We start from the raw sequence: 26407 nt of genomic DNA, 5'->3' as shown, positions 1-26407 counted from the left end.
TGATCCACCTGGGCCATCCGGAAGAAAGATAGGGGGATTGGAGATGGACTTCTTGGAGGGTGGAGATTCTTTTAGTTTTCTCCTCTCGGTTTCTTCTCCCCTCTTGGGTGGTAGAGAGAGAAAAGGAGGGAGGGGGTTGAATGGCTGCTGTGCTGTGATCTTGCAGTTGCTGCTTGGGTACTCACTTGAAGGGGAGATGGTGGGACGGGACTTTTATTAATTAGATGGAGTGAATTTCCCATAATGACCCTACTTTCTCTTATAGAGAGGTTCCTTTATGGACAAATTCTTTTCTTTACCTTGACCATGAAGTGCCATGGGATGACCTTTTCCTATTCGGCTCTTGCTTGACATGGTAAACAGCATTGCCAAGCATTATCTCAGTTATTTAATCAGTTTCATGGCCCTTCATTTAGAGTAATTACTTTTATGTGCTTCCATTCAAGAATTATATTAAATTGAAAAGGCTTCTTGTCTATCTTTGTTAGATTCATGTCTCTTTGTTGAAATAGTGTACTTGATAGCTATCTATTTTCATATATTTTTTTAAGTATTTTATATTTATTAAAAAAATTATTATTAAAAAAAAAGGCCTCGTTCATTGGATTCGCCTTAGGCCCCGGAATGTATTGAGCCGCCCCTGGTTACAGACATCCAAGTCATTGCTCGTCATTCTTTAACTTCAGCCGTGCATGGCTATTATCCTTCTAGCACTGGCACAAGCTTATTTGCTTAAAATTTGCATGTGGTGTTGTGACCAAGGGGTGGTGGAACTTGTTATTTGAACTAGTACAACTCTACTATCAACCCATTTGATAAAATTACAGTATAGATGAAGGGGGCTGAGGGAAAGACTTGATAGATGGAATTACGTTGATTTCTGAGAAATCAATTCTAAACCAAATAGCCAAATATAAAAGATAGTTGCTGTCTTTAATTTTGTTTTTTTATTGAACACGCTGATGTTGGAGTGGAGATGATACCTAGTAGAAACTGTTCTAGACATGGATTCGAGCAAAGCTATCCATTTTGATATAGGAATACTTTATCATGCAAACAGCGTCAATTGACTAAAACTCAGCTCCCATGTCAACCTGTTTTGTGAGCCAAGAGGTCTGTAATGTTGGGTTTGTTCTAACCATTGTTCGCCATATCAGTACCAGATCCTACGCCAGTAATATCCAGGTACAGTGCTGGTATGCTCTATAGGGAATCAGTTCAGTGTATCGATACTCGGTGCATCTTCCCATGCCACGTATTGGTTTGATACCAGTATAATACAGTATGCTTGTACCAACCGGTATGGTGTATGATGGTTGAAACCATGCTTGGACAATTATCTTTGTTTCAAGAAATAACAAACGCATATTCAAGCATTCTATGATAGGAGGTGCAAATTAGCTCAATTAACAAAGTCACTGGGTATTGGTCTCAGTGTGACCAGGCTCTCCTTTAAAAGATTTTTGCCGGGCTGCTTCTTGTCTTATGCAAAGCTGTGTAATTTCTTCCAAGTAAATGCAGGAGCCTCCTCTGCATGTTATGGTTAATTGTGCAATTCCCATGAAGGTTATTGATATTCTGGAAAGAATTTTTAAATCTTTCATCTGGGAGCAAGAGATAGGAAACAAAGCTTTGCACTATTGTCAACCGAAATCACTTGGGAGGACTGGGAGTCCAGCTGCTTATTTAATCCTTAACGATAGCAGTTTATGATCCGGTTGGTCGCTAATACATACAATTTCACTGGTTCATGAGAAAGTTACAGTTATGGAAGAAACGTATCATCAATTTGGAGGGTTATTTGTAACTCAGCTTGGATTGTTCAGCATGAATGCCAATGTAAATGGGTAGTCGGTCGCATATAAACTTCATGATCCTTATGTTAAAGTAACATTCCTGTGGAGAGAATGCCAGTTCCCGTGAATATGAATCGGTTAGACAGTGCTGCTTTGCTATCTGATTTCATCACGGATCGGTAAACATGGAATGCCCGGTTACTTTAAGAAGTGTTTGATGATGAGTTAACTGCACAGAGTACAACCATTGCTATGACCAACAATATTTGTGGTGACTGTCTTGTTTGGAGTTCAGCAGGGTGACATGTTCTAAAGGTTCGGAATGTATGCAAGAAACTAAGGGATGAATTGCAAGTGGATTCTCGATCTAGATTTATTGAGCCTTTTACCTCCATGTGAAAGTTGGAAGCAGCATCTTGAGTCAAAATGTTTTGGTGGACGGTTTTAGGGTGCAACCACCTTGCAAAACTTTAATTGTTTCTAAGACATCCTCCAGCCGCATGCTGCTGCTTGTGATGTTTGTGGTTTAGAAGAGGATTTGGAACATGTATTAATCGCCTGTTTAGTAGCTATATCTACTTGGAATCATTTTTGGGAGTATTTGTCCATTGTTCTCAATTTTGACTCTATTGATTCCTTAGTGCATGCTATGTTTGATTTGAGATATATTCGTGGACAATCCATTCTCTCGTATTGTGTTTGGCTATTATGAAAGTCAAAGAACAACAAGCTTTTTCAAGGCTCACGCACAACTTCGATGCAGCTGGCTAATTTGGCAATCAATCCGGCTTTAGAATTTCATGAAACATCGAAGGCTACAACTACAACTGCTCTGGGATACCTGCAGCTCTCTCCCAGGTATAGTTAAACGTTAATTTCAGCTCTTTTGCACAAGGTCAAGCCGCTGCTGGATTTTTGGAAAGAAACCATCTTGGTCAAGTTTTATTGGCTTGCTCCAGAGTTTTTTCTGCTGCTTTTGTTGCTCTTTTCGAGCTTCAGGCTGCATGGGAAGGTTTAATGCTAAATATTCATGAATAACGTTGTAGTAAGACATTCTGGAAGGGAACTCTGCTATTGCTAATAAAAAAGATATCAAAAAATGTTTCCACGGCCAGCCCATTTCGTCATTTGCTTCGAGATATAAGTCATGCCATATCATATCTTCAGTATTTACAGGTGCGTCATGTATTCAGAGAAGCAAACTTCCCTGCGGACTGGTTTGCTGGATGATATACAGACTTCGATTTCACTGGACACTCATTTTTTTCTTCAGATTTTGCTCGTTTTCTGTATGATGCTTTGGGTTGTGCTTGTTTTTCTTGTGATCTTTGACCTACGAATTCATCCAAACGAAAAAAAAAATGTAGGAGTGCGAGTGCCAAGTAGTCTTATTAAAATCACTGGGCTGCGGTGCTTGGTAACCTGGATTTGAATTACCTGGGTGGCTGGGTGAGATGTAACGCCTAAATAAGTAAATTTGTCAGCCAGACCTCAAACGTCGGGGTTCATCTTGTTTGCCTGCACTCTTTTTATTTTTTTTCCAGATGCGCAGGGGGAAGGGAGTTTTTTGTTTGTGGGGTGAGATTTGCTTGACGAGGATTTATCGGGTTCTGTTTGCACGATTATTTTCACATTTCGTGAAAACAATCCTGGGATTAGATTTGTTTGTTGAGATTTTTTGTGGAGTTTTGCCTGATCAAACTCTATCTTTCGCACACAAATGACCATAATTGGGAGGCTGGGCCTCTCCGCCGAGAGTTGACCTGTAACTCTTATTATGCTGCATAACAAAAGATATGATGTTTTCGTTCTTTTGTGGATTATGACAAATTTGAAGGTTTACACAAATGACAATTTTGATAACCACAATATCTATTGGGAATTATACCAGACCAGGCAATGTAAATTCTGCTGCCAAGATCTCTTTGGAACCAGATTGAAAACGACATGGTCTCCAGTATGGTCAAACTGGCCTCCCCTCTTCCAATTTCTTGAGACCATATTAACCCACACACCAGTACGTCACCGTCGCCCAGCTCCCTGACCAAGCCCGTCTATAAACGTCTTCCAGACAAGTTTTCAATAACGATGTTATTTTTGTTATAATGGATTATTATCAAATCGTTAATAATTATTGTTTGTCTAAAAATGTCACGTTTGATTATTTTTTAAGTTTAAAGTAATACTATTTCAATAACTTATTTATCATTTTAAGAAACAATAGCACCAATTGTGTAAAAATAAAGCTGCTATATATATATATATATATATATATCTTCTCATGTGCAAGTTTGTATGTGTATGTATGTATGTATTATGTGTAAGTGTGCGTATACATATATTGGGGGGAGTAAGTATGTATACATATCTATGTATATTAGGCAGAGATAGGGATTTATCTTTTACGGCTCCCAACCGCCTCCTCTTTTTATTTCACCTTTTACAGTTAAAAATAAATAAAAAATATAAAAGTATTAACATACTATTTATAATATAATAAATCATATATTATTGAGCCAAGTCGGATCGGGCCGGGCTGAGTTTACCCTACCCTCAAATCTTACGACGGCCGTTGCTCTACAGCATGTTAATTTCTAGGTCCGTCCATCACGTACCTCTTTCTTCTCCCGACCATTCATGCCTCTTGGGACAGCGATGCCCGTTCCCTCCGGCTGTCTCTCCCTTAAAACTGAAAAAAGCAAACCCTGATAAAAGAAACCGAACGACCCATTCCTCCCTCCCTCCCCTGTTCCCTCTCCAATGGACGACTTCGCCAGGGCCTACCGGGCCTCCGGCGGCAACTACGACGACCGCCGGACCGATTTCCGCTCCTCCAGCGGTGCCGATTACGACCGCGGCCAACGGAGCTACTTCCACCCAGACGGCGGCGGCGCCTACGACCACGGCCACCGCGGCGACCTCCACCCCTGCGACCAGGGCGCGGGGAACGAGCTCGTGCTCTACGCCGGAGGCGCTCGGGCGAGCGACTATGACCGCGGCTACCGGAATGAGTTCCGGTCGATCGGCGGCGGCAGCGGCAACCGAAGGCTGGAGATCGTGCGGGGGAACGTGTTCAGCGCGAACCAGACCTACGTGACCCGGCCGCCGCCTTCACGGTCCACCGATCTGTCAATGCCTCTCCCTCCGTCTTGCCGGAACGGCGCCGCCGTCCGGCCTTACTCCTCGTTGTCGTCGTCGGGCGGGGGGTCGGGGGCGCGGTGCTTCGGCGACCCGGAGATGAAACGGCGGCGGCGGGTGGCGAGCTACAAGATGTATTCGGTCGAGGGGAAGGTGAAGCAATCCATCCGAAAGAGCTTCCGGTGGATCAAGGGCAAGTGCTCCGAGATGGTGCACGGCTGATAGGGCGGTGCGGAAGTGCGGGTCGCCGGAGAGAACCGCCGCCGGGGGTGCGGGCGGGGTGTGGAGAGGATGGCGTTTATGTAAGTTTATAAATCTAGCTTGGTCGTTTCTGGATGAAACATTGTTGGGGATTGTTTGCTTACTTTCGGCCCTTAAAAATGTACGATTTGAATTCTTAAAAATATGCTAATCTTTCTCCGATTTTGTTAGATCAATTAAAACTAGTCAAACTTTAATGAATTATTTGTTGTTGCATAAACAAATCATTTCTTGAAGAATACATAAATTATTGATAATTATATTTGTTGTTCCATATTCTCTGGCATTTTTTTTTCTTTAGTATATTTTTAATATGAACCTCTCATTTATTGGCCTATTTAACAAATGAGTTATTTAGATTGGGTTGGGTTACCTATTTAATAAATAGGTTAGACTTAAATTTAAATTTTTGACTTATTTAATAAATTGATCAGATTTGGGTTGATGAATTTTTGGTCCAACCTGCATACACCAACACCTGACCCAATCTGACTTGATCGTCACCACCCCCAGGAGGTTCCAAAGGTTTGCCCGTTGCTTCATTCCTCGAGTTTGGGCTGTGAATTTGGCTATATGGATTGCTATGAGTGGGAAGGAGAGAAATGAGGAAAGAAAGGGTAAGGGAAGTGGAGATACTTTCTAAAATTAGATGGGTTTTTTGAGTACTCCAATGCTTTGGTTATAATTGAAATCCTTGAGAGGTTCAAACTCGTGCACCTCTAATTCTTAATTTTTCCCCTCTAACTACTCTAACCAAATTGTTTGTTTTTAACTAATGGATTGCAGAAGGGAGGGAAGGAGAAGAAGCACAAGTAAAGATAAAATGGTCTAGTATTGTAATATGGAAAATAAAAGTCCAATACCACAGGACTGCATGATATGCAACTCCTCTTGCCAAGGATCTGCATGCATGCTTGGTATCTTCAGTACATGCAGAGGATACATGATTCGGTTTCAAAGTAGAGGTGCCGGTTCCTGTTTTGATCCTCAGTATCTTCACTACATGTAGAGGATACATGATTTAGTTTTAAAGTGGCCAAGTGCTGCCATGAGAAGGTTTCAAAGTAGAGGTGCTGGTGCTTGTTTTGGTCATCAAAGCAGTCCTTTCGATAGATTTTTCCTTGGCAAACCTATAGAATATGATCAATCAAGTTCCCTTTAATGGACTTAATAACGGCCACCTACCATTCTCGACCGTTGGAATCCTTGGAAGAAAGCCAACCTTCTCTGTTTGTACTGCTTCTGGGCACCACTTTAATTCTTCCTCTACCAATCTACCCTCTTCTAACCGGGGTGGGCTCCTTAAAAACCTCCTTAAGAACCTCAGCTCATCCATCCATGGCCAAGTTTAAGAAGGGATGATGTGATGCTTTAGGTGCGGCGAAGCGAAGCGTCTCAAGAGTGACTGCAGAGATGCCATATTAGTGTGTTTCTTGTGCAAGGTCACTGGGCATTCATCCAATGTTTGCAGCTTCCTATCAAGTCCAGTATGCCTAAAGAAAATGGTCGACAATGGGAGGCCTAGTAGAAGGCTTGTTTTTCGTTTTGGTGGATGATAGAGGTTCATAGATTGTGGTCGGGACCATCATCTTATCCATAGAATCAAGATTCACCTGAGGACCTTTCACTAATTTGCCAAAACTTAGAATCCATTCGGCGGACAGGACAACCGTATAGGTTCGGTCTTTTTGACCAGATTTCCCCTGCTTCCTTAGCAGTGTTGGACCAAGAATTCATGGACATCTTCATCTTTGTTGAAAACATAACAAATATTCCTTTTAAAATTAAAGCGCTCTATGACAATTTCATCTATTCTGTTGGAGTACAGATTGTTGACAATTTCCAGGTCCTAATTTTTGAGCCCGACAGGCTGTGCCGAGCTTGAAAATGAGATTGACCACCTCGATATCTATTTGCAGGTGTTCTTATGGCTTTACAGCATGGAAAAAAGAGCTTTTATGAATATTTCTCCGTAGATTCGCCAACCAGCATGTAAGCTATGTTGAACTTGTTGGAAAATGTAATCAAAAAAATAATAATGCCACAATTTTTTTTTCTTTTTGTATAATTAAATAAGATATTACTCACAAAGCAACAATAATCTTTACAATCTATTCAAGCAATTAACAAGTAAAACAATCAAGCAATTCACGCACAAGGGGCAACATAATTTTTTTAACCTAAAAAATCTTTCGATGTAAAAGAAATAACCACGAGACCTAGTCCCACTAAAAGCTTTTACTATTTAGAATAATGAAAATATGATTACAATAGATCATCTTTAGTTCAACTAGAGGCTGCACAAACATCAATAATATTTAATCTTAGCTTTCACAACAAGAACATTCTTCACCAATAAGACGAATTTCAATAATAAACAGTAAAATAAAGAATGAATCTCACTAAATATTGATGCTTAAAATAATCAATAGAGAAGACTTTTAAAAAATCCAAACCATTAAATGTGTAGCTCTCAATATCAAAAACAACATATTCATAAAATTTCAGCCAAATCTAAATAAAATCAACTATCGACCATCTAACAAAATAGCATTTTTTTTTTCTCTCTTATTTTTATTTTTTTTTTCTTTACCATTTTTTTGCAGAGCATTGGACTCCCTATTTCAATTCCACGATAACCTCACCCCCAACCAAAGCAGTCTTAAACTGTCCCCTTTGTTTTTAAATTTTAAATGAGATGGATCCCACGCCAGGAGGACCACCCCAACAAAACCTGCATCGGTGCTCTCAGACAGGCTTCCCGTCTGAATCAAAAATAATGGGAGAAGCACAGGAATTTGCAAGGTCCCAGCTCCTTAACGTCTTGTCCGAGGGGAACCCAACTCTTTTGCAGCCCAACAACCTTGGGATAGAGGTAAGACCCCCACCAAGCACAGAATGTTTCCCTCCTATCTAGAAAAGAGGGATCTACAATCCAAATTGCGTCCTTGTGCCATGCCCATGGACACGAGGCTCTTTGTCATCCGGTCGTTGTACCCTAAACAGCCCCAGTGGGGCTTAGATTGGACAATTAAGCATCTTTTGCATTTAGCCTCTAAATTTTTTGATTCATATAATAATGACTCAATTCTTATTAAATTAGTATAAAATCGCTTAACTATATAAATATTGCATATAGGTCCATGCAGACTAATAACAGCAATTAGACCAAGAAAAAATTAGCTGGAACTGATTGGTGCAATAGAGGTGGAACTTGCATCCATTGAGTAGTATGGCTCTCTCCTGCTCAATGAGCCTCCTGCTCCATCACATCTGCCCTCTCTCACCCATCGCCCATCTGCCTTGGTATCACTGTCAGGATCTCCAAGCCGCCACCTCCATTAGTTATGTAACTTTTCTACTCAAATGAACCAATCTTTATAGAGCACGGTATATGATGTAGCTATCAACTACTTCTAGAGATGTAATAATGAATCTGACTGACCGGAAAGTTTTATCCAGAATTATCCATCCAATTTAAATTTTTTCTAAAATCTCCATTTTGCACTTGCTTTCTAAATGATTGATCACTAAAAATATATCTAAAACATGCATTTCTTTGCCCTAGTACTTGTACCACCTCTTGATCTCACTTCTGAACCCTTTTTAGCCCTGCTCGTAGAGCCCAAAGTGTTTCACATCGAGTCTAACCATTCTCCTGGATATTCATAGAGGCCAAAGTGTTCCATATTGAGTCTAGTGATTCTCCTGAATAACCGTAAAGGCCAAAGTATTCCACATCGAATCTAGTGATCCCTTTGGATACTCGTAGTGGCTAAAGTGATCTACACCGAGTTTGGTGATCCTCCTAAATACTCGTCGTGACCAAAGTGTTTCACATCGAGTTGGTGATCCCCTTGAATATCCATAGTAGACAAAGTATTCCACATCGAGTTTGCCGATCCTCTTGAATACTCGTAGTGGCCAAAGTGATCCACATCGAGTTTGGTCATCCTCCTAAATACTTGTAATAGTCAAAGTGTTTCACATCAATTTGGTAATCTCCTTGAATACTTGTAGTGGCCAAAGTAATCCACATTGAATTTGGTAATCCCTCTGAATACTTGTAGTGGCCAAAATGTTCCACATCAAATCTACTGATCCTTTTGAATATTTGTAGTAATCAAAGTATTTTATATCGAGTTTGGTAATCCCCTTGGATACTCATAGTGGCCAAGTGATCCATATCAAGTTTGATGATCCTTCTGAGTATTCGTAGTTGCCAAATTGGTCAACATCGAGTTCGATAATTCTCCTAGATCACACAAACTAAGCAAATTGGTTTGTACCCACATGAATGCACTCCTCTTCGGTTAGGAAAAAGGGCTCTCATTTTAGATCTTGGATTGGTCACGAAGTGTTTGACTCAAGTAAATCGAAGATAGTGATGGAAATCATTTTATCTAGCAATATAATCTGTCACTTATTTTTATCTGCATCTTGTAGCTCTTTGCCTTGGATATTTCAATATTCCTCTTTGGGTTTTGCAGATGGTGCAAGAGATGTGGGTTTGATGAACTGAAACATGCCCGTAAAAGTCTTGTACAGTCTTACTTTATAAGGGCACCAAATATGTATGAACCTCAATTTTCATCTTTTCGTCTGGCCTACGCCAAAAGTGTAGCCCTGCCCGCCCTTCTTGATGATCCCTTTGATGACAAAAGATTTGACCTTCAAGAACTTCGGTGCTTCAGTGATGCTTTCAAGAGGTAACAATATTTAATTAAGTTTAAGTTACCTACACTGTGCCAGTTACCCACCCCCACCCTCTATATCTCAATTGGGGGCGCAACTAACCATTTCAATGTCAAAGATTGTCGTTCTCAGAGAAGGTGTTCAATGCATTGAGAAATTTTCATGTTAACTAGTAGCTCATGCAAATCACCTGCTTTGCCACTATTATATAGCAAAGACATTGGTTGGATGATTGACTTCAAAGTCTCTGTCTCGAGTTAAACTCTTGATAACTACTAATAGTCTTCCATTGTTGCCTTTTTTTATTGGTGTCTACATTTTTTTTTTCTTTTAAATAGTAACTAACATGCACCACTTTATTTCGATTTGACTATTCTTATAGCATTATTCTAAGTTCGAATTTCTTCTGGTGCCTAACTTGTTAACAGAGCAGCCTTGTCTAATTCTAGCGCTTGCGCATTTTGTTTGGGCTCCAACCTGCATCGAGAATTGCATGCTTAGCATAATTTCTTATCTTTTTTCTTCTTGTTTTTGAAAAAATGTGATCAAGACCATGGATTGATGTTAATTACTCATTTCTAGCACCCAGAAAAACACCTCCCAACAAGTTTGAACATGGAACCTCTTCTAATTGAAAGAAGGATGCAATCATTAGGCTATACTGGTTTAGAATGTTTGTTCTCGATTAATAACGTTTTCTATCATTCATTTTTTTTCCATGCCAGGTGGGACTCATCTCTTATTGATGATCTTCCCGAACACAAGCTACTACTCGAACGCATAGATGCTACTTGTGTAGAGTTGGCAGCAGAATCCAACATAATTCAGGGTCGCGATGTCCTTCCCATATTCAAGCATTTCGTAAGTATGAATTTTCTTAATTAACCAATTGAGACACTGAAAGCTAACTTCCAATAGATTTAGAGAGCTTGTCCTTTGTCATTTATCTACCTCATGGATCTCAATGTGCTACATCCTTTGTAATCCATGCATCCACCTTCATAGATTTTAAAATGCTCCATCCTTCATAGATTCAGAGAGCCTCTATCTCAAAGTGCTCCATTAGATATCAATCATTCCCTAGCGCAAATCTAAAAAACTCCACCCTTCGTTTAAAATTTTCTAGCACAGATCTTAAAGTGCTTCGTCCTTAATCATCCATTTGCATGCATAGATCTCAAAAAGTTCCATTCTTTATCATCTATCCACCTATACAAATCTCAAAGCACTCCATTTGTGATCCATTCGTTCACACAAATCTCAAAGCTCTCTATCCTCTATCACTCATTCACCTACACGTATTTTGAAGTGCACCATCATTTATCATCCATTTGCTTGCATAAATCTCAAAGTGGTCTATCCTTCATCATCCATCCACTTGCACAGAGCTGAAAACACTCCATTCTTTTTCATCCATCCATCTGCATAGATCTCAAAGCACTCTATCCTCTAGCATTCATCTACCTACACAAATCTCAAAGCACTCCATCCTTTAGCATTTATTTGCTTGCACAGGCCTCAAAGCACTTCATCCTTTGTCTTTTATCTGCTTGCATAAATCTCAAAACACACCATCACCTATCATTAATCCATTTGAATGGATCTTAAAGTGTTTCATCCTTTGTTATCCATCCATTTGCATAAATCTCAAAAGACTCCATCCTTTATCATTCATTTGCTGACACAGATCTCAAAGCATTACTCTCCCTCCCCTTTTCTTTAATTCTCGACGAAACAAGAGTCTCTTGCTGAGTTAGTGGGACGGGCAGCTCCAGATTCTTATAAAAAAATAGTTATCATAATATCCTTATGTGAGTTACATTTTGTAATGGAGATAGACGGCTGAGACATATTGCAACGAATTTAAAATTTTGGTGGCTAATTGACATTTTTTAAACTTTTGTAGTCTAAGAGTAAATGGCTCAAACTTGGCCTCTAATTTTTTCTTTAAGTTAACCATTATTGGAATTATTGATCCTTTCATTCTTTTGGGGAACAAGTTTCGTGGAATCTCATGGAAAAATATTTAATTTTTCACTAAGAATATTACCTTCCAAGACCCTAGCCTTCTTTCCTTTTTTTTTTTTTTTTTTTTTTTTGTAGTAACCAAACTTTTGAAATGTCTATGGAAAAGTGAAATTGCATCACAACCCACGTCCGTTCTGATTATGGTTCTACTTTGGCGAACGCGCCCGTCGGTCAAAGGACGTGCCACTGGTTCCCTTTTTGGAATTTGGAAAGAGATTCCTTCCCTTTTTTTTTTTTTGGGCCGCCCGCACTTAGTCAGGGAAGAAAATGCTGACCGGAATGCACACCCGCGGAACACGTGGAATGGCGATCGCTGGTCCGACGACCAAGCGATGGAGTATCTAATGGGAAGCTGCTGGGAGGCGTTGCGATTTGAACGATTAAGAGTCAAAGAAGAAATATCATAGACTCAAAACTTAGGATCCATGACCAACAGATCAAGTAATTCAGACGCTAAATTTATAACTGACCATGTCATATTTTAAGCATCGCTAACTCTCCCTCCACAATTACCTGCTCAATTGCCCAAGTCTTTTGCATCATTATTAAGCCATACGAAACTATGGGTGCTTGAAATTGTTAATTGACACCAAATGGCATCACGCTGGTCGTATGTTATTTATAAATAATAATTGTCACCATTGTCATTGGAAAAACCATTTTGCTGGCCATATACCGATTTGAATTGCGGCCCATAGACCACATGATGCATGACCCAGCCTGGACAGATGAGTTATACATATATTTTGGAGGTATTTGTAGGCTTATTTCTATAAGGACCCATATGAGCATGTGTTTAGTCCCACATCGGCTATTCGCCGAAGTTTCTTTTGGTACTTATATAGGACTAAGGAACCCACAAAATACATTCCGACTAGCCATTTTAGATGAGGTCCTGGATTGCGACAAATGATATTAGAGTGAATCCGGTCTATAACCTTATGTGAATTAGAAGACACAATAACATGTGCTCATTGAAGCTGACCACGGGTCGATTGTGATGTTTGTAATTAAATTTGAATTGATTTAGATTCTTAGTACTTAAGAAGTCAAGAGTTAAACAGATGAGTATGGAACGACCCACGTATATTTAATTTTATATCGGTTATTTGTTAAGTTTTTTTTTTTTTGCGGCATGTGGAAACTTTAAGGTTTATTTTTTTGCTGCATGTGGAAACTTTGAGGTTGCCCCAGCAAGAACGGAAAACACGTTCCCATTAGAAAAGTCAACAATGACGGCCTCTTCGACTTAAGGGACGAATGTTTAGGCTTTAAACCCCGCGCTCATCCTTATATAGCAGGCAGCGAGGCATTATACCTGGAGTCACCACGAGTAGATCAGAGGCCAGAGGAAGGAAAAAATTTTGAGCAGTATGGCTCTTTCATTTGCTCAGCCAGCTGCTCCGTCTCCATCACTTCCGCGCTCCCTCACCCATCGCCCATCTGCCTTGGCATCTCTGCCTGTATCTCCGGGCGGCCACCTCCGTCAGTCACTCTCCCTTTCACCTCAGCTTCTCCGCACGAGAAGAAGCACGCGCCATTCCTCCTTTGCCCTTCTAAAGCCGGAGGTCTCTGTCTCTCTCTCTCTCTAGCAGTAGAGCAAGATTTATTTAACCTCGAGATGCATGCCAGTTTATGCTAACTAAAAAATATAACATGTCAACTCCCATGTATGATTTATCTTATGATTAATATGGATCTGAGGAAACTGGATGCTTGCATTCTTGTTAGTTAGATTTGATTCACCTCCCCACCCAGCCGAACAGGATGACCCACAAAATAATGAACCTCCCTTTGTTTGTAGAAGGGTTACCAAACATGACTTATATATACAGGAGAAAGATGAGATATAGCTTTTTGTCGGACATGATCTTACCAACCTAGCCTCTTGCAGGAGGGCTTCATGCAGGCAGATGAAAAGGAGGAGGATCTGATTGGTGCAATAGAGGTGGAACTTGCATGCATTGAGACTTGTTTAAAGGATACTGCTACTCTTTTTGAGGCTCTAATGTTGGTGGATTTGATGGAACGGCTTGGAATCCAAAGATACTTCGAACACCAAATCCGACGTATTTTACGCACAAGCTACATGTAAGTGCATTGATCGTGTTAGTATATATAAACGCACCTCAGTGCCATGAGTGTATCAAGTGCCACCCAGCCAACTGTAGAAAAGGAAAATATGAACCAGACTCTAAATCAACAAAAATTTGGCATCTAATAAAACAAGTGTGTCATGAGATCATGACCACATCTTCAAAATTTCTTTTGAAGGTGGAGACTCCTATATATATAAGGTGCGGTCATCTCGTATTTACCTAAACAGCTCTGCACGTAATTATGTTTTTCAACTGCAGGCAATGGGATGATAAGTATGGGTTGAATGATGCAAAAACCACAGTATTAGCCTTTCGCTTGCTAAGGCTTCATGGCTACCCAGTCTCTGCAGGTATTGACGCGCGGCCTTTTTTCTCTGCTCAAATAATATCTGGATGGGAACTTGAGGGGCACACCCCGGTCCCTGCGAATTGCATGCTTGCTTGCAGGCCTAGCTGTGATTTATGCTTGTTATGGATCTTGTTCCAAGCCCATAAGCCCATATAACTCAACTAATTGAGATTGACCACTTCGTTATCCATTTGCAGGTGTTCTTATGGCTTTAGAGGATGGGAAAAAGAGCTTTTATGAATGTTTCTCCGTCGATTCACCGACCAATATATCAGCTATGTTGAACCTGTATAGATGCTCTCAGACAGGCTTCCCGTCTGAATCAAAAATCATGGGAGAAGCACAGGAATTTGCAAGGTCCCAACTCCTTAACGTCTTGTCAGAGGGGAACCCAACTCTGTTGCAGCCCAACAACCTTGGGATAGAGGTAAGACCCCCCCAAGCTGTCGCTGGAATATTGTTCTCAAAGCAAGGGAGGAAGATTGGGGTGTGTGTGTGTGTGTGTATATATTGCCTTCCATCCTTCTTTCCATATTTTTTCCTAGTAAGCAAACTTTTGCAATGTTCATGGAAAAGTGAAATTGCAACAATATGATGAACCTGTCCACATTTAGGTACTGCTAGCAGCACTATTTTAACAATTTGTACACGACATCAAATTAAATATCATGTTCCATGCACATGCCAAATACTAGAAGGTGGCCATGACACTTATTTTCAAATCATATTCTAATATCAAATGCCGGGATTCGACGTTTTTCAGCTTTATCTAATCTGCTTTAATCTGATTTGTCTAGGTAAATTTTGCATTGGAATTACCTCGTCGACGCCTCATGCCAAGATTAGAGGCAAGAAGCATTATAAAACAATTGTGGCCAGGAAATGAGAGTACAAGAAAATATTTGAAACTTGCAAAATTGGACTTGCAAAAGTTGCAGAAGCTATATCAACAAGAGTTGGAGGAATTGGAGAGGTCAGTATGATAAGTCATATATTTTAAGGAATGCTGACTAATTAAGATCTAGGCCATAGGATGAAAATAATAATTGCTTGCTAACCATATTCGCATCCTTCAACTGGCATCTCTATCCTCACAATTAGGGTTGGCAATGAGCTTGCTTAGGTCTTGTTCAATCAACAAAAACCCTCAACCCATACCCAACCCATTCATAATTAATTTCAAAAGAATAAATCTAAAGCTATTTATTTTCATACAAACCCGTATTCACCTATCATCCTCAATAAGCACATTACTTATCAATTATAAATATTAATAAATAAAATCAAAATAAACTTAAAAATAAGTTATGTAGAACGGGACATCCAAAAAAGTAAGAAAGTGAGAGAAGAAATTTAAGAGGAAAAATGATAAATCCTAGACATGCCATATTCTCCGCTTTTTATTTATTTTCTTAAATATTACATATGCGTTTTTTCTAGTCATCCGAACAAATCTTTTAATAGAGCATGGCATATGATGTAGCTGCTACTAATTTTAGATATTTGAGAATAAATCTTACTAGCCGGAATCTTATATCTACAATAATCCATCCGATTCAAAATTTTCCTCAAAATCTTGATTATGCACCTGCATTCTAAATGCTTTGTTACTAAAAATATCTATATAATATTAATTTCTTTGCACCCATACTTGTACTTATTCTGGCAACTAAATTCTAGAATTTGAAGATTTATTTTCTCGCATTGACCCACCAGGCCAAGAGGCTAAACCTATGCCCGACCCATTTGTAATAGAATTAGTCTCAACTAATTGATATCCGATCTATTTAATTATTTTCTAATTTATCCCAACTAAATTATATATCTGATCAATTTATATATTAAAAGAGTTATATATGTGTATGTGACTTTCTAGCAACATATAACCAAGATCTTGGAGAAAGATCAAGTACATATACAACCTATTCTTTTAATTTCACAATATTATTTTGAGCCCAATCCTCACAAGAATTACTTTTTATTTTTACCAAATACAAGGTCTTTGTAATCTAATAAAATGAATCTTGTAATCCTAGATGGCATTTAGCAATATTAGGAAATTGTTGATAGTAATAGACCCACAATCATCAATGTTGATTGGAATAGACTTAAGGCCCGTTTGGCAAAACTTTTGAAGGGTCAAAAAATACTTTTTGATCCTTCAAAAGTATTTTTGGATAGGATAGTGGTGTTTTGTAAAAAAATGAAAAGCTGATTTGGCTTTGCCAAAAAGAAGAAAAGATCTACTTGGAAAAACTTCTATTTTGGAGCTTCTCTTCCAAAAGTGCTTTCTTGTAGCTCTTTGCCTTGGATATTTCGATATTCTTCTTTAATTTTTGCAGATGGTGGCAACGATTTGGGTTTGATGAAGTGAAATGTGCGCGTAAGAGGCTTGCACAAACTTACTTTGTAGTGGCACCAACTATCTATGAACCTCAATTTTCATCCTTTCGGCTGGCCTATGCCAAGGGTGGAGTCTTGACCACCATTCTTGATGATCTCTTTGATGACAAAAGCTATGACCTTCAAGAACTTCGGCGCTTCAACGAGACTTTCAGGAGGTACGTATATTTGATTATGTTTAACAGGACCCAACACCCTCCCCCCCAACTCAAGATTTAACCTAAAATGTTCTCGATTTGGAGGAGGCAGCCCAGTTTCTCAGCATGCTAGTGTTTCATGCTTAGCAAAGTTGGTCTTTGGATGGTCTTCTTAACCAATTGCTAGGAGAATGTCGCTAGCAAATTGTTTTTCTCAAAGAAGTTGTTCAACACATGGAGAAATTTTCATGTCAATAAGGATCTCATGCAAATCGCCTACTTTGCCACAATTATAAGGCAAAGAGTTTGGGAGGATGACTAACTTTAGAAGTCTCTGTCTCCATTCAAACTTTTGATAACTACTAATAATCTTCTATAGATTTTTACATACTTTTCTTTTAAATAATGAATTAACAAGCACCACTTTATTTCCACCTCCGGTGTAATTATTCCCACAACATTTTTTAAATCCATACTAAATTATCAAACATTCCTCCGTGTCGAATTTTTTCTTGTGCTTAACTTCTCCAAGCCTATTAACAGAACAACCACAATCTAGTTCTAGCCGACCCATGTCTGGGTTCCAATCAGCGTAGAGACTAGCTTAGCATAACATCTTATCTTATCTTTTTTTTTTAAAATTTTATTTTTGAGGAACGTATGATCAATGCCATGGATTGATGTCAATTATCTATTTCTAGCTATTTCTAGCACCCAGGGAAACGCCTATCAACAAGTTTGAACATGGAACCTCCTCTAATTGAAGGAAGGGTGCAATCATTAGGCTATAAACCGGTTTAGAATGTTTGGATTAAAGGCCTTTTCTATCATTCTTAATTTCCCTTCCATGCCAGGTGGGACTCATCTCTGATCAATGATCTTCCTCAACACAAGCTAGTATTCGAAGGCATAGACGGTACCTATCTAGAGCTGGCAGCAGAAGCCAACCGAGTTCAGGGTCGCGACATCCTTCCCATATTCAAGCATATGGTAAGTATGAATTTTCGCAATTAATCAATTTAGATGCTGAAAGCTAAGTTCTAGCAGGAGGACAATAACCTAAAGATTAGGCATTCAGTCCTGATGACATTAGCCCAGGTCCATCATAGGCTTTGGCCGCACCTCTTTCCGACCTTTTTAAGAAGTCATTCGACCAAGTTGAAAGAAGAAATGAAATAGCTAAACGAGGTCTCGTATTAATTTGGATTGGTTACATAATTCCTTTTCCTCTGTCCCTCTCTTTAACGAAAAAAAACAGAAGAAACTCTCCTTAACTCTCTTTTTAGATAACATCCCTGTCCATAAACTGCTGGACTTTCTAGTGTCCCAACAATTTAAATGGGTCAGCACAGAAGTCTGGCCAACCGATCAACTTAAAAGCATTAATATTGGAATGAGTTATTGCTCAGCAGTTGCAACCGTCTTAGATTTCCATATTCCAAACATGATAGATTTCTTTTTAAAAATATTTAATTGCAATATTTCTCATATCATATCTTTGAACTAATTGAAGTCCTGAGCCATAGGCTCTCTCACAAGCATAACAATGGGCTTATATATCGTATGCATGCGTTCATTTCAGTGGGCAGAGTATGCAGCTTCCTTTCTAAAGGAAGCAGAATGGATGCATAGCGAACACATTCCGACCTACGAAGAATACATGCAATGCGCCACGGTCTCCGTTGGAGTGAAAATAATAACATGGACATCTGCATTCTTGCTGGGAGAGAAGATCACAGATGAGATGCTCAGCCGCATTGGTCCTGACTCACGCTTCACGGACCTCGCTGCAGTCGTAGGCCGACTTTCCAATGATCTTATCTCCTTTCCGAGGGAGCTCGAGGAGGGAAAGTTGGCCACGGGGGTTGGCTGCTACATGAGGGACCACCCAGGCTGCACCCAGGAGGAAGCCACGGTAGGTCTCACCAATGTGATTGACTTGGCTTGTCAGGAACTGGAGTGGGAGCTCTATCGATCAAGAGCGGTAGCGCCAGAGTTCTGTAGCCGTGCGGTCCTGAGTAATGCTCGGAGTGCCCGTCTTCTTTACAGAAGGATGGATGGCCTTACCAATTCCGATGAAGAATTCATGAAGCTCTTCCAAGATTTTATGTTTAACCCACTTGAATGAAGGCTTCTTGAGCCTGCAGCGAAGCAATGAATTCAGCAGTTCGCACCAAGTCAATCTATATATGTTTCCCTCTCGCACCGTCTATGACACAATTTGAACTTGTAAGCAAATTAATTCGTGCCTTATGTTAGCATAATTTTAGAAATCATTTTGCAATATGCAATCGCCTATAATATTTTTTTTATTTGCATAATCATGTATCAATTTATTTTATTTTTCTTATATGGAGTTTTTTCTCATATGGAGTATGTACACTAGTATATATAACTTCATAGATGTATTGAATATGATGGAACAAAGAAATAAAATTAATTTTCTTTTTTTTTTCTTTTGTTTTCCTCTTCTTCTGTAAGTATTTTAACATGGTAAATATTTTTCTCTTATTTTCTCTTGATATATCAGTCTGCAATATCGACTTTTGAGTTGTTATGTCAACTTCTTATCTGCTACATCCGCTTATAAGTTGCTATTATAGCTCTTGATCTACAAAGTTAGACAACGAGGATAATAACTATCGTTACAAATCTGAGGTGACAGTTTTATTTTCTGGTTTTGAGAAAGCCAGAGAAAAGTCTCCAAAGTTAGAGATTATTCCGATCCACTTGCTTTGTCGAATCTTCTGGAGCTTGGATGATGGAATATATATGGAAGTGTAACCAAAGAGTATGAAACTCTCCATGCTCAGAGGATGCAGGTCATCAAATTCTTGTCCACATTACGGCCATCACTTGAAAATTCCTGTCCAAGGCTATTTTCTAGCTCTCATCGTGGGATAAATACTTGGTCGGACCTATCAACCAAAGGGAATCAGAATTCAGATCGACGTGTTGACAGTTCAATATCTTCAGATATAATTGATTTGGAGGCTGACTTCATTGATGCTGCTGCCAATACCTCCATATGAGAATGTCTGCAGGAAAAAAAAAAAAATAACATGAGTCCAGTGTTCAGAATATTTTATATTGTGGTGATTCTGATTTAATGATGCATAGGAAAATTCCAGATGTTGCAAATGGCCCTACGGATTCTTGCCCAAAATACAAAGAAGGGAAAGACAGCACATCTGTCATAATTCTTGATTCAGATGATGAAGATGCAATCCATCAAACAGGAAGTCAACATGCTTCCCATTCTGGAAGGAAATCCTCTGATTTACAAACACTGGAACTCGAATTGAGAGCTTCCAAAGACAAGCCATGATAACGCAAGAAAGTCATTCAAACCAGATAATTCCCTATGTGTCACGCCCCGAACCCATCACCCGGGTCCGGCACGCGACCGGCCGCATGAGCCCTAGAGCAATGCCCTAAAGATCATGCAAGGCCTAAGATAAACAACAATTCCAATAATTCCAATAATTCCATAAATGCCAAAATCAAAGATTGATGTAATTCAATCAAATCCAGCTACAATGTACTGATTTATTACATAATTTCAAATGTCCATAAATAAAAGATAAATTGACTTCTAACTATCTAGCAGTCTGACTCCAGATCGAGCTCACTTCTTGTCCCATCCGACAGATTCTACGAATCCAGTGCCTCTGAAAAAAAATTGGAAGTGTAGTATGAGCTTTTCCAGCCCAGTAAGAATCCCAACAGCCACACACGATAAAATCATAAAATAATCAAGTATCAAAATATATATCATTTCATCATTTCAAAAGCTCAACAAACAACAAATATATGTAATCAGTACATATACACAAATCCTTTTTCACATTATGTGATCCATTCCCGTATTACTCAAATTCCAAAGTTTTCAAACTTTTCATTTCTGGCGTTGGACTAACCAAGATCATGTCCCAGTCCAAGACTGCACAAATCCCACGCATAAGCTCGTGGCAGCTATCCCACGCGTAAGCCCGTGGAGGCTATCCTACGCATAAGCTCGTAGAGGCTATCCCACGCGTAAGCCCGTGGAGGCTATCCCACGCATCAACTCGTGGCCGCTATCCTACGCATAAGCTCGTAGAGGCTATCTCATGACAAGGTTAGTCCAACCCATATTACATGTCTAGTTTTACATGTTCAATCACATTCCCATCCCATCACATATTTTCATAAATTTTCAAAAAAATATGTTATTTCTTCCCAAATGAATTTATCTCAATATTTTCATTATAAACAACATGCACGCCTTATAGGTGCCGCATCAACTCATAAACAATAACCACATAATAATGAAAATATGTTGATAAAAAATTCGTCTCATATGTATCATATCAACTCACAAGCAATAACATCAAAACCGTAAATAAATCCAACGATAAATCAATATATGCATAGAAGTGCTCAGATGTAGGGATTCTTACAGAAATTGTAGACTGACTCAAACACAGTCCGAATCACAACCTACGCGCTGGGGTGCTGAGTCCCCTGATCAAAACCTCCTGGCTCTGCCGACTCTTCCTCTACAACATCAATTACAAATCACAAACTAAATCATTTAATATTTAAATATTCCAAACCATAATTAATATTTACTATGGGGTCCATAACCAGATCCCCAAACATCTCAATCTCTCCAAGTCTAGGGCAGTCGGGGTGGCCCGACTCCCACCCTTGTACCACCGGCCCATGTCGTCGCCAGCCGTGGCCGCTGCCACGCCGGCGACGATGGCCGGTCCCGATGAAAAGACCAAAAGAAGGGTGGATGATAGAGAAGGGTTCTTCCTCCACCTCTTTGGTCCAAGGGCAACAGCCGGGGTGGCTGTGCCCTCACCTTCCCCACCCTCGGCCACCATTGGCCGAACCATCGCCGGCCGCCCCTGCTGCAGTCACCGGCGATGGTGGCCGGCCAAGAGAAAGAGAGAAGAAGAAGTCTCTTCCTCTTCTTCTTCTTTTCCTTCTCCTCTTATTATTATTATTATTATTATATTCTTATTTTTCCTCCTTCTTTTTCTTCTTCTTCTCCTTCTTCTTCTTTCCAACCGACACAGACCCCTCCCCCTTCCTCCATTTCTTCCACGGAAAGGCCACCGTGATGGTGGCTCGGCCCCCAACCGACGACACCCAGTCGCCGTCGCCGCCGCCGGTGGCCAACCGACGAGGGGAAGAGGAGGAAGAAGGTGGAACCACAAGGAGAAGACCTCGGTTCACCATTCCCATCCACAACAAACCCTAGGAACTCATATCCAACCCTCACACAGATCCGATCAACCCCCTTCCCGCCATGCATCTCGGCCATTCCGGCAGCCGGCGGCGGCCAAAAATCGGAAAGAAGAGGCCGAAACAGGGGTACCCTGTTTCGGACCCTTTTTCCAGCGATCCGCCGGCCAAAATCCCATCCACACGACCCAAAAACCAAGCAAATGATACGCAAGGGAAAGATCCACGCTTACCTCAGTCCGGCGGGGTGCTCCGGCGGCCTTTCCGGCGACGAAATCGGAGAGGAATCTGTGAGCAACTCGGAAAAAAAAATCCTCTCTTGTGGAGGGTCTTCACGGAAGGAAAGAGGAAGGCTTGTCCCCCCCCGCGGCCGGCCGGATCTCCCTCTCCGGCGCTCGGTCTCCTCCGGCGAGTCGCCTCCCACCGAACGCCGCCGCCGCCCCTCTCTCCCGTGCCCCCTTCTTCCACGATCGTGCCCTAGGCACGATCGTGATAAGGGGGATGGGCCCGGTCTTTTCGGGCCGGCCCATCCGCCCCTTTCCTTTTTTTTTTTTTTAATTTTGGGGGTTTTACATTCTCCCCTCCTAAAAAAAAATTTCGTCCGCGAAATTAATGTACCTGGAATACCAAAGAGTTGAGGATGTTTGGGTTTTATTTCTTCTTCGAGCTCCCAAGTGGCCTCTCTTTCGGAGTGGTTACTCCATTGCACCTTTACATAAGGAATGGTCCGACGTCGCAACACTTGATCTTTTCTGTCCACAATCCGTACCGGGTACTCTTCATAAGTCAGATCCTCATGCAGACTTATAGGCTCAAAATCTACCACATGGTTCGGGTCCGGAATATATTTCCTCAGCATTGAAACATGGAATACATTATGTACACTTGATAAAGCTGGTGGTCGGGCCAAACGATATGCCACTTCTCCAACTCTGTCCAAGATTTCGAACGGACCGACAAACCTAGGGCTCAATTTGCCACGAATTCCGAACCTCATCACACCTTTAGTAGGAGATACTCTCAAGAAAACATGATCGCCAACCTGAAACTCCAGTTCTCTTCTCCTATTATCAGCATAACTCTTTTGTCTACTCTGAGCTATAAGGAGTCGTTCTCTGATCACCTGTATCTTATCCACAGTTTGTTGTACTATCTCTGGACCCAATACTTTTCTTTCTCCCACATCATCCCAACAAATTGGAGATCGGCATTTTCTGCCATACAATGCCTCAAAAGGAGCCATCTGAATGCTGGCTTGATAACTATTGTTGTAGGCAAATTCAACCAGCGACAAATGACTATCCCATGCACCACCCAAATCCATGACACAAGCCCTCAACATATCCTCCAAGATTTGAATAGTGCGCTCCGACTGTCCATCAGTTTGTGGATGAAAACCTGTATTGAAGTCCAATCTTGTACCAAGAGCTTTATGAAGGCTCTTCCAAAATTGTGACACAAATCTAGTATCTCTGTCAGACACAATTGAAACTGGAATCCCGTGCAGCCTCACAATTTGCTCTATGTACATACTTGCCAATTTCTCCAAGGAAAAGCCAACTCTAAAAGGCAAGAAATGTGCTGACTTGGTCAGTCGGTCAACAATCACCCACACTGCATCATTACCCCGAGGAGTCTTAAGCAGAGCAGTCACAAAATCCATGGTGATATGCTCCCACTTCCACTGAGGAATGATAAGAGACTGTAGTGGTCCAGCAGGTCTCTGATGCTCAGCTTTCACTTGCTGACACACTAAGCACTGTGCAACATACTGAGCTATATCTCGCTTCATGCCGCTCCACCAAAAATTTTCCTTCAAGTCCCGGTACATTTTGGTACCACCTGGATGCACTGTATAAGCTGAGTTATGGGCCTCATCAAGAATCTCTTTCTTCATTTCTGGTACCTTTGGCATACATACCCTGCTCCCGAATCTTAAAGAGCCATCTTCATGCACCCGGAATTCTTACTGCATACCTGACTCTACTGTTTCTCTGATCTTCTGTAACTCTGGATCCTCTCTCTGAGACATCTTGATCTTTTCAATCAGAGTAGGCTGCACTGTGAGGGTAGCCAGATGTACCTTAGGATCATGTAGCCTTATCTCAATCCCTGATCTCTCCAAATCTAATAAAATATGCTTCTGTGTAGTGATTAATGCTGCCAGCCCACTTGAGGATTTTCTGCTCAAAGCATCAGCCACTACATTTGCTTTCCCTGAATGGTAACTAATAGTCAGGTCATAATCTTTCAGTAGTTCTAGCCATCTCCTTTGCCTCAAATTCAACTCTTTCTGTGTGAAGATATACTTCAAACTTTTATGGTCTGTGAAAACCTCACAGTGTTCCCCATACAAATAATGCCTCCATATCTTCAGAGCAAAAACTACCGCTGCCAACTCCAAATCATGTGTAGGGTAATTCTGTTCATATGACTTTAACTATCTAGAGGCATAAGCTATCACCTTCCCATTCTGCATCAGTACACACCCAAGTCCTTTACGAGATGCATCACTGTAGATGGTGAAGCTTTCTGTTCCAGATGGAATAGCTAGTACTGGGGCTGTCACCAGACGCTTTTTCAGCTCTTGAAAACTCTGTTCACAGTCATCTGTCCATTCAAACTTTACTCGCTTCTGAGTCAAGCGACTTAGAGGCATGGCAATACGGGAGAACCCCTCAACAAATCTTCTGTAATATCCAGCCAATCCCAAGAAGCTGCGCACTTCAGTTACATTGGTAGGTCTACACCACCCAACCACTGCCTCCACTTTCATTGGATCAACAGAGACACCTTCTTTGGAGATCACATGCCCAAGAAAAGAAATACTATCCAACCAGAACTCACACTTTGATAGCTTTGCATACAACTTCTTTTCTCTAAGAATTTGCAATACTACCCTTAGATGTTCTTCATGTTCCTGTGAGCTCTTTGAATACACCAAAATATCATCAATGAATACCACTACAAACTGATCCAAATAAGGTTTAAATATCCGATTCATAAGATCCATGAAGGCAGCCGGTGCATTTGTCAAACCAAAAGGCATGACCAAAAATTCATAATGCCCGTATCTGGTCCTGAAAGCTGTCTTAGGTACATCCTCTGCCTTTATTTTCAATTGGTGATAGCCAGAACGAAGATCAATCTTTGAGAAAATCTGAGCCCCTTGCAGCTGATCAAACAAATCATCAATCCTTGGTAGTGGGTATTTATTCCGTACTGTCACCTTGTTTAGTTCCCGGTAGTCTATACAGAGTCGGAGGCTACCGTCTTTCTTTTTCACAAATAACACAGGAGCGCCCCAAGGAGAAACACTAGGCCTGATAAAACCTTTATCCAGTAACTCCTGTAGCTGTTCCTTCAGCTCTTTCAATTCAGCTGGAGCCATTCGATATGGAGCCTTTGAAATTGGACTAGTGCCAGGAATCAAGTCGATACAGAATTCAATCTCCCTATCAGGGGGTAATTCTGGCAATTCATCTGGAAACACCTCTGGAAATTCTGCCACCACAGGGATATTCTCTAACTTGGGCTCCTCTTTCTAGGTATCTAACACAGCAGCTAAGAATCCTTCACAACCTTTTGCGAGAAGCTTCTTAGCCTGTAAAGCTGAGATTAATTTCATTTGATGAGGTGACTTGCTACCCACCAACCCAAACACTGGCTGACCAGGGATCTGAAACTTGATCGTTTTCTCAAAACAATCAACAGTAGCATGGTATGCTGCCAACCAGTCCATTCCAAGAATCAAATCAAAGTCATTCATCTCTAAGACCAACAAGTCTGCATTCATTTCTCTGTCCTCAACACCCAAAATACAGTTTTTGCAAACTGAATTAACTAATATAACATCTCCACTTGGCGTTGAGACACAAAGATCAAATTCTAATGGTACCGGTGATATTTCAGTATTCTTTCTAACAAAATTGGCCGATATGAATGAGTGGGTAGCACCAGAGTCAAATAAAACATTTGCATCATATGACATTAACCTAATCATGCCTGTCACCACTGAATTAGAAGCCTTGGCATCCTGCTCTGTGAGTGCATAGACCCGACCCTGGGTCCTAGGCCTCTGTTGCCCTCCTTCTTGTTGTTGTCCCTCCTGAGGTGCTCGATTTTCAGGGGCTCTCTGAGAAGACTGAGGTGCCTGTCGCCTCTGCTGTTCCTTCCCACTAGGACAAACAACAGCCTTATGCCCTTCTTGACCACAAGAAAAACATGGCCCTCCAATCCAGGTGCAATCTCGCTTAAGATGAG

At 40.7% G+C, this 26407-nt stretch overlaps 2 protein-coding genes across 2 annotated transcripts; both read left to right on the top strand.

The window, feature by feature from the left end:
- Positions 1-4430: 4430 nt before the first annotated feature.
- On the top strand, positions 4431-5455 carry LOC103711279. Its single transcript, XM_008797365.4, has one exon. It carries the CDS (start codon positions 4557-4559, stop codon positions 5154-5156), a length of 600 nt encoding a protein of 199 aa, XP_008795587.1. The 5' UTR covers positions 4431-4556; the 3' UTR covers positions 5157-5455.
- A 7730-nt stretch (positions 5456-13185) lies between these two features.
- Positions 13186-19360, top strand: LOC103704724 (bifunctional levopimaradiene synthase, chloroplastic-like). The gene is made up of 8 exons (XM_039117890.1): positions 13186-13486; positions 13813-14009; positions 14276-14367; positions 14564-14793; positions 15164-15339; positions 16709-16927; positions 17761-17896; positions 18489-19360. Exons 1-8 carry the CDS (start codon positions 13292-13294, stop codon positions 19032-19034), a joined length of 1791 nt encoding a protein of 596 aa, XP_038973818.1. The 5' UTR covers positions 13186-13291; the 3' UTR covers positions 19035-19360.
- Positions 19361-26407: the final 7047 nt, after the last annotated feature.

The sequence above is a fragment of the Phoenix dactylifera genome, unplaced genomic scaffold (genome assembly GCF_009389715.1).
Source record: "Phoenix dactylifera cultivar Barhee BC4 unplaced genomic scaffold, palm_55x_up_171113_PBpolish2nd_filt_p 000283F, whole genome shotgun sequence".
NCBI lineage: Eukaryota > Viridiplantae > Streptophyta > Magnoliopsida > Arecales > Arecaceae > Phoenix > Phoenix dactylifera.
Note: the sequence above shows the minus strand (reverse complement) of the source record. Positions and strands in the feature narration are given on the sequence as shown.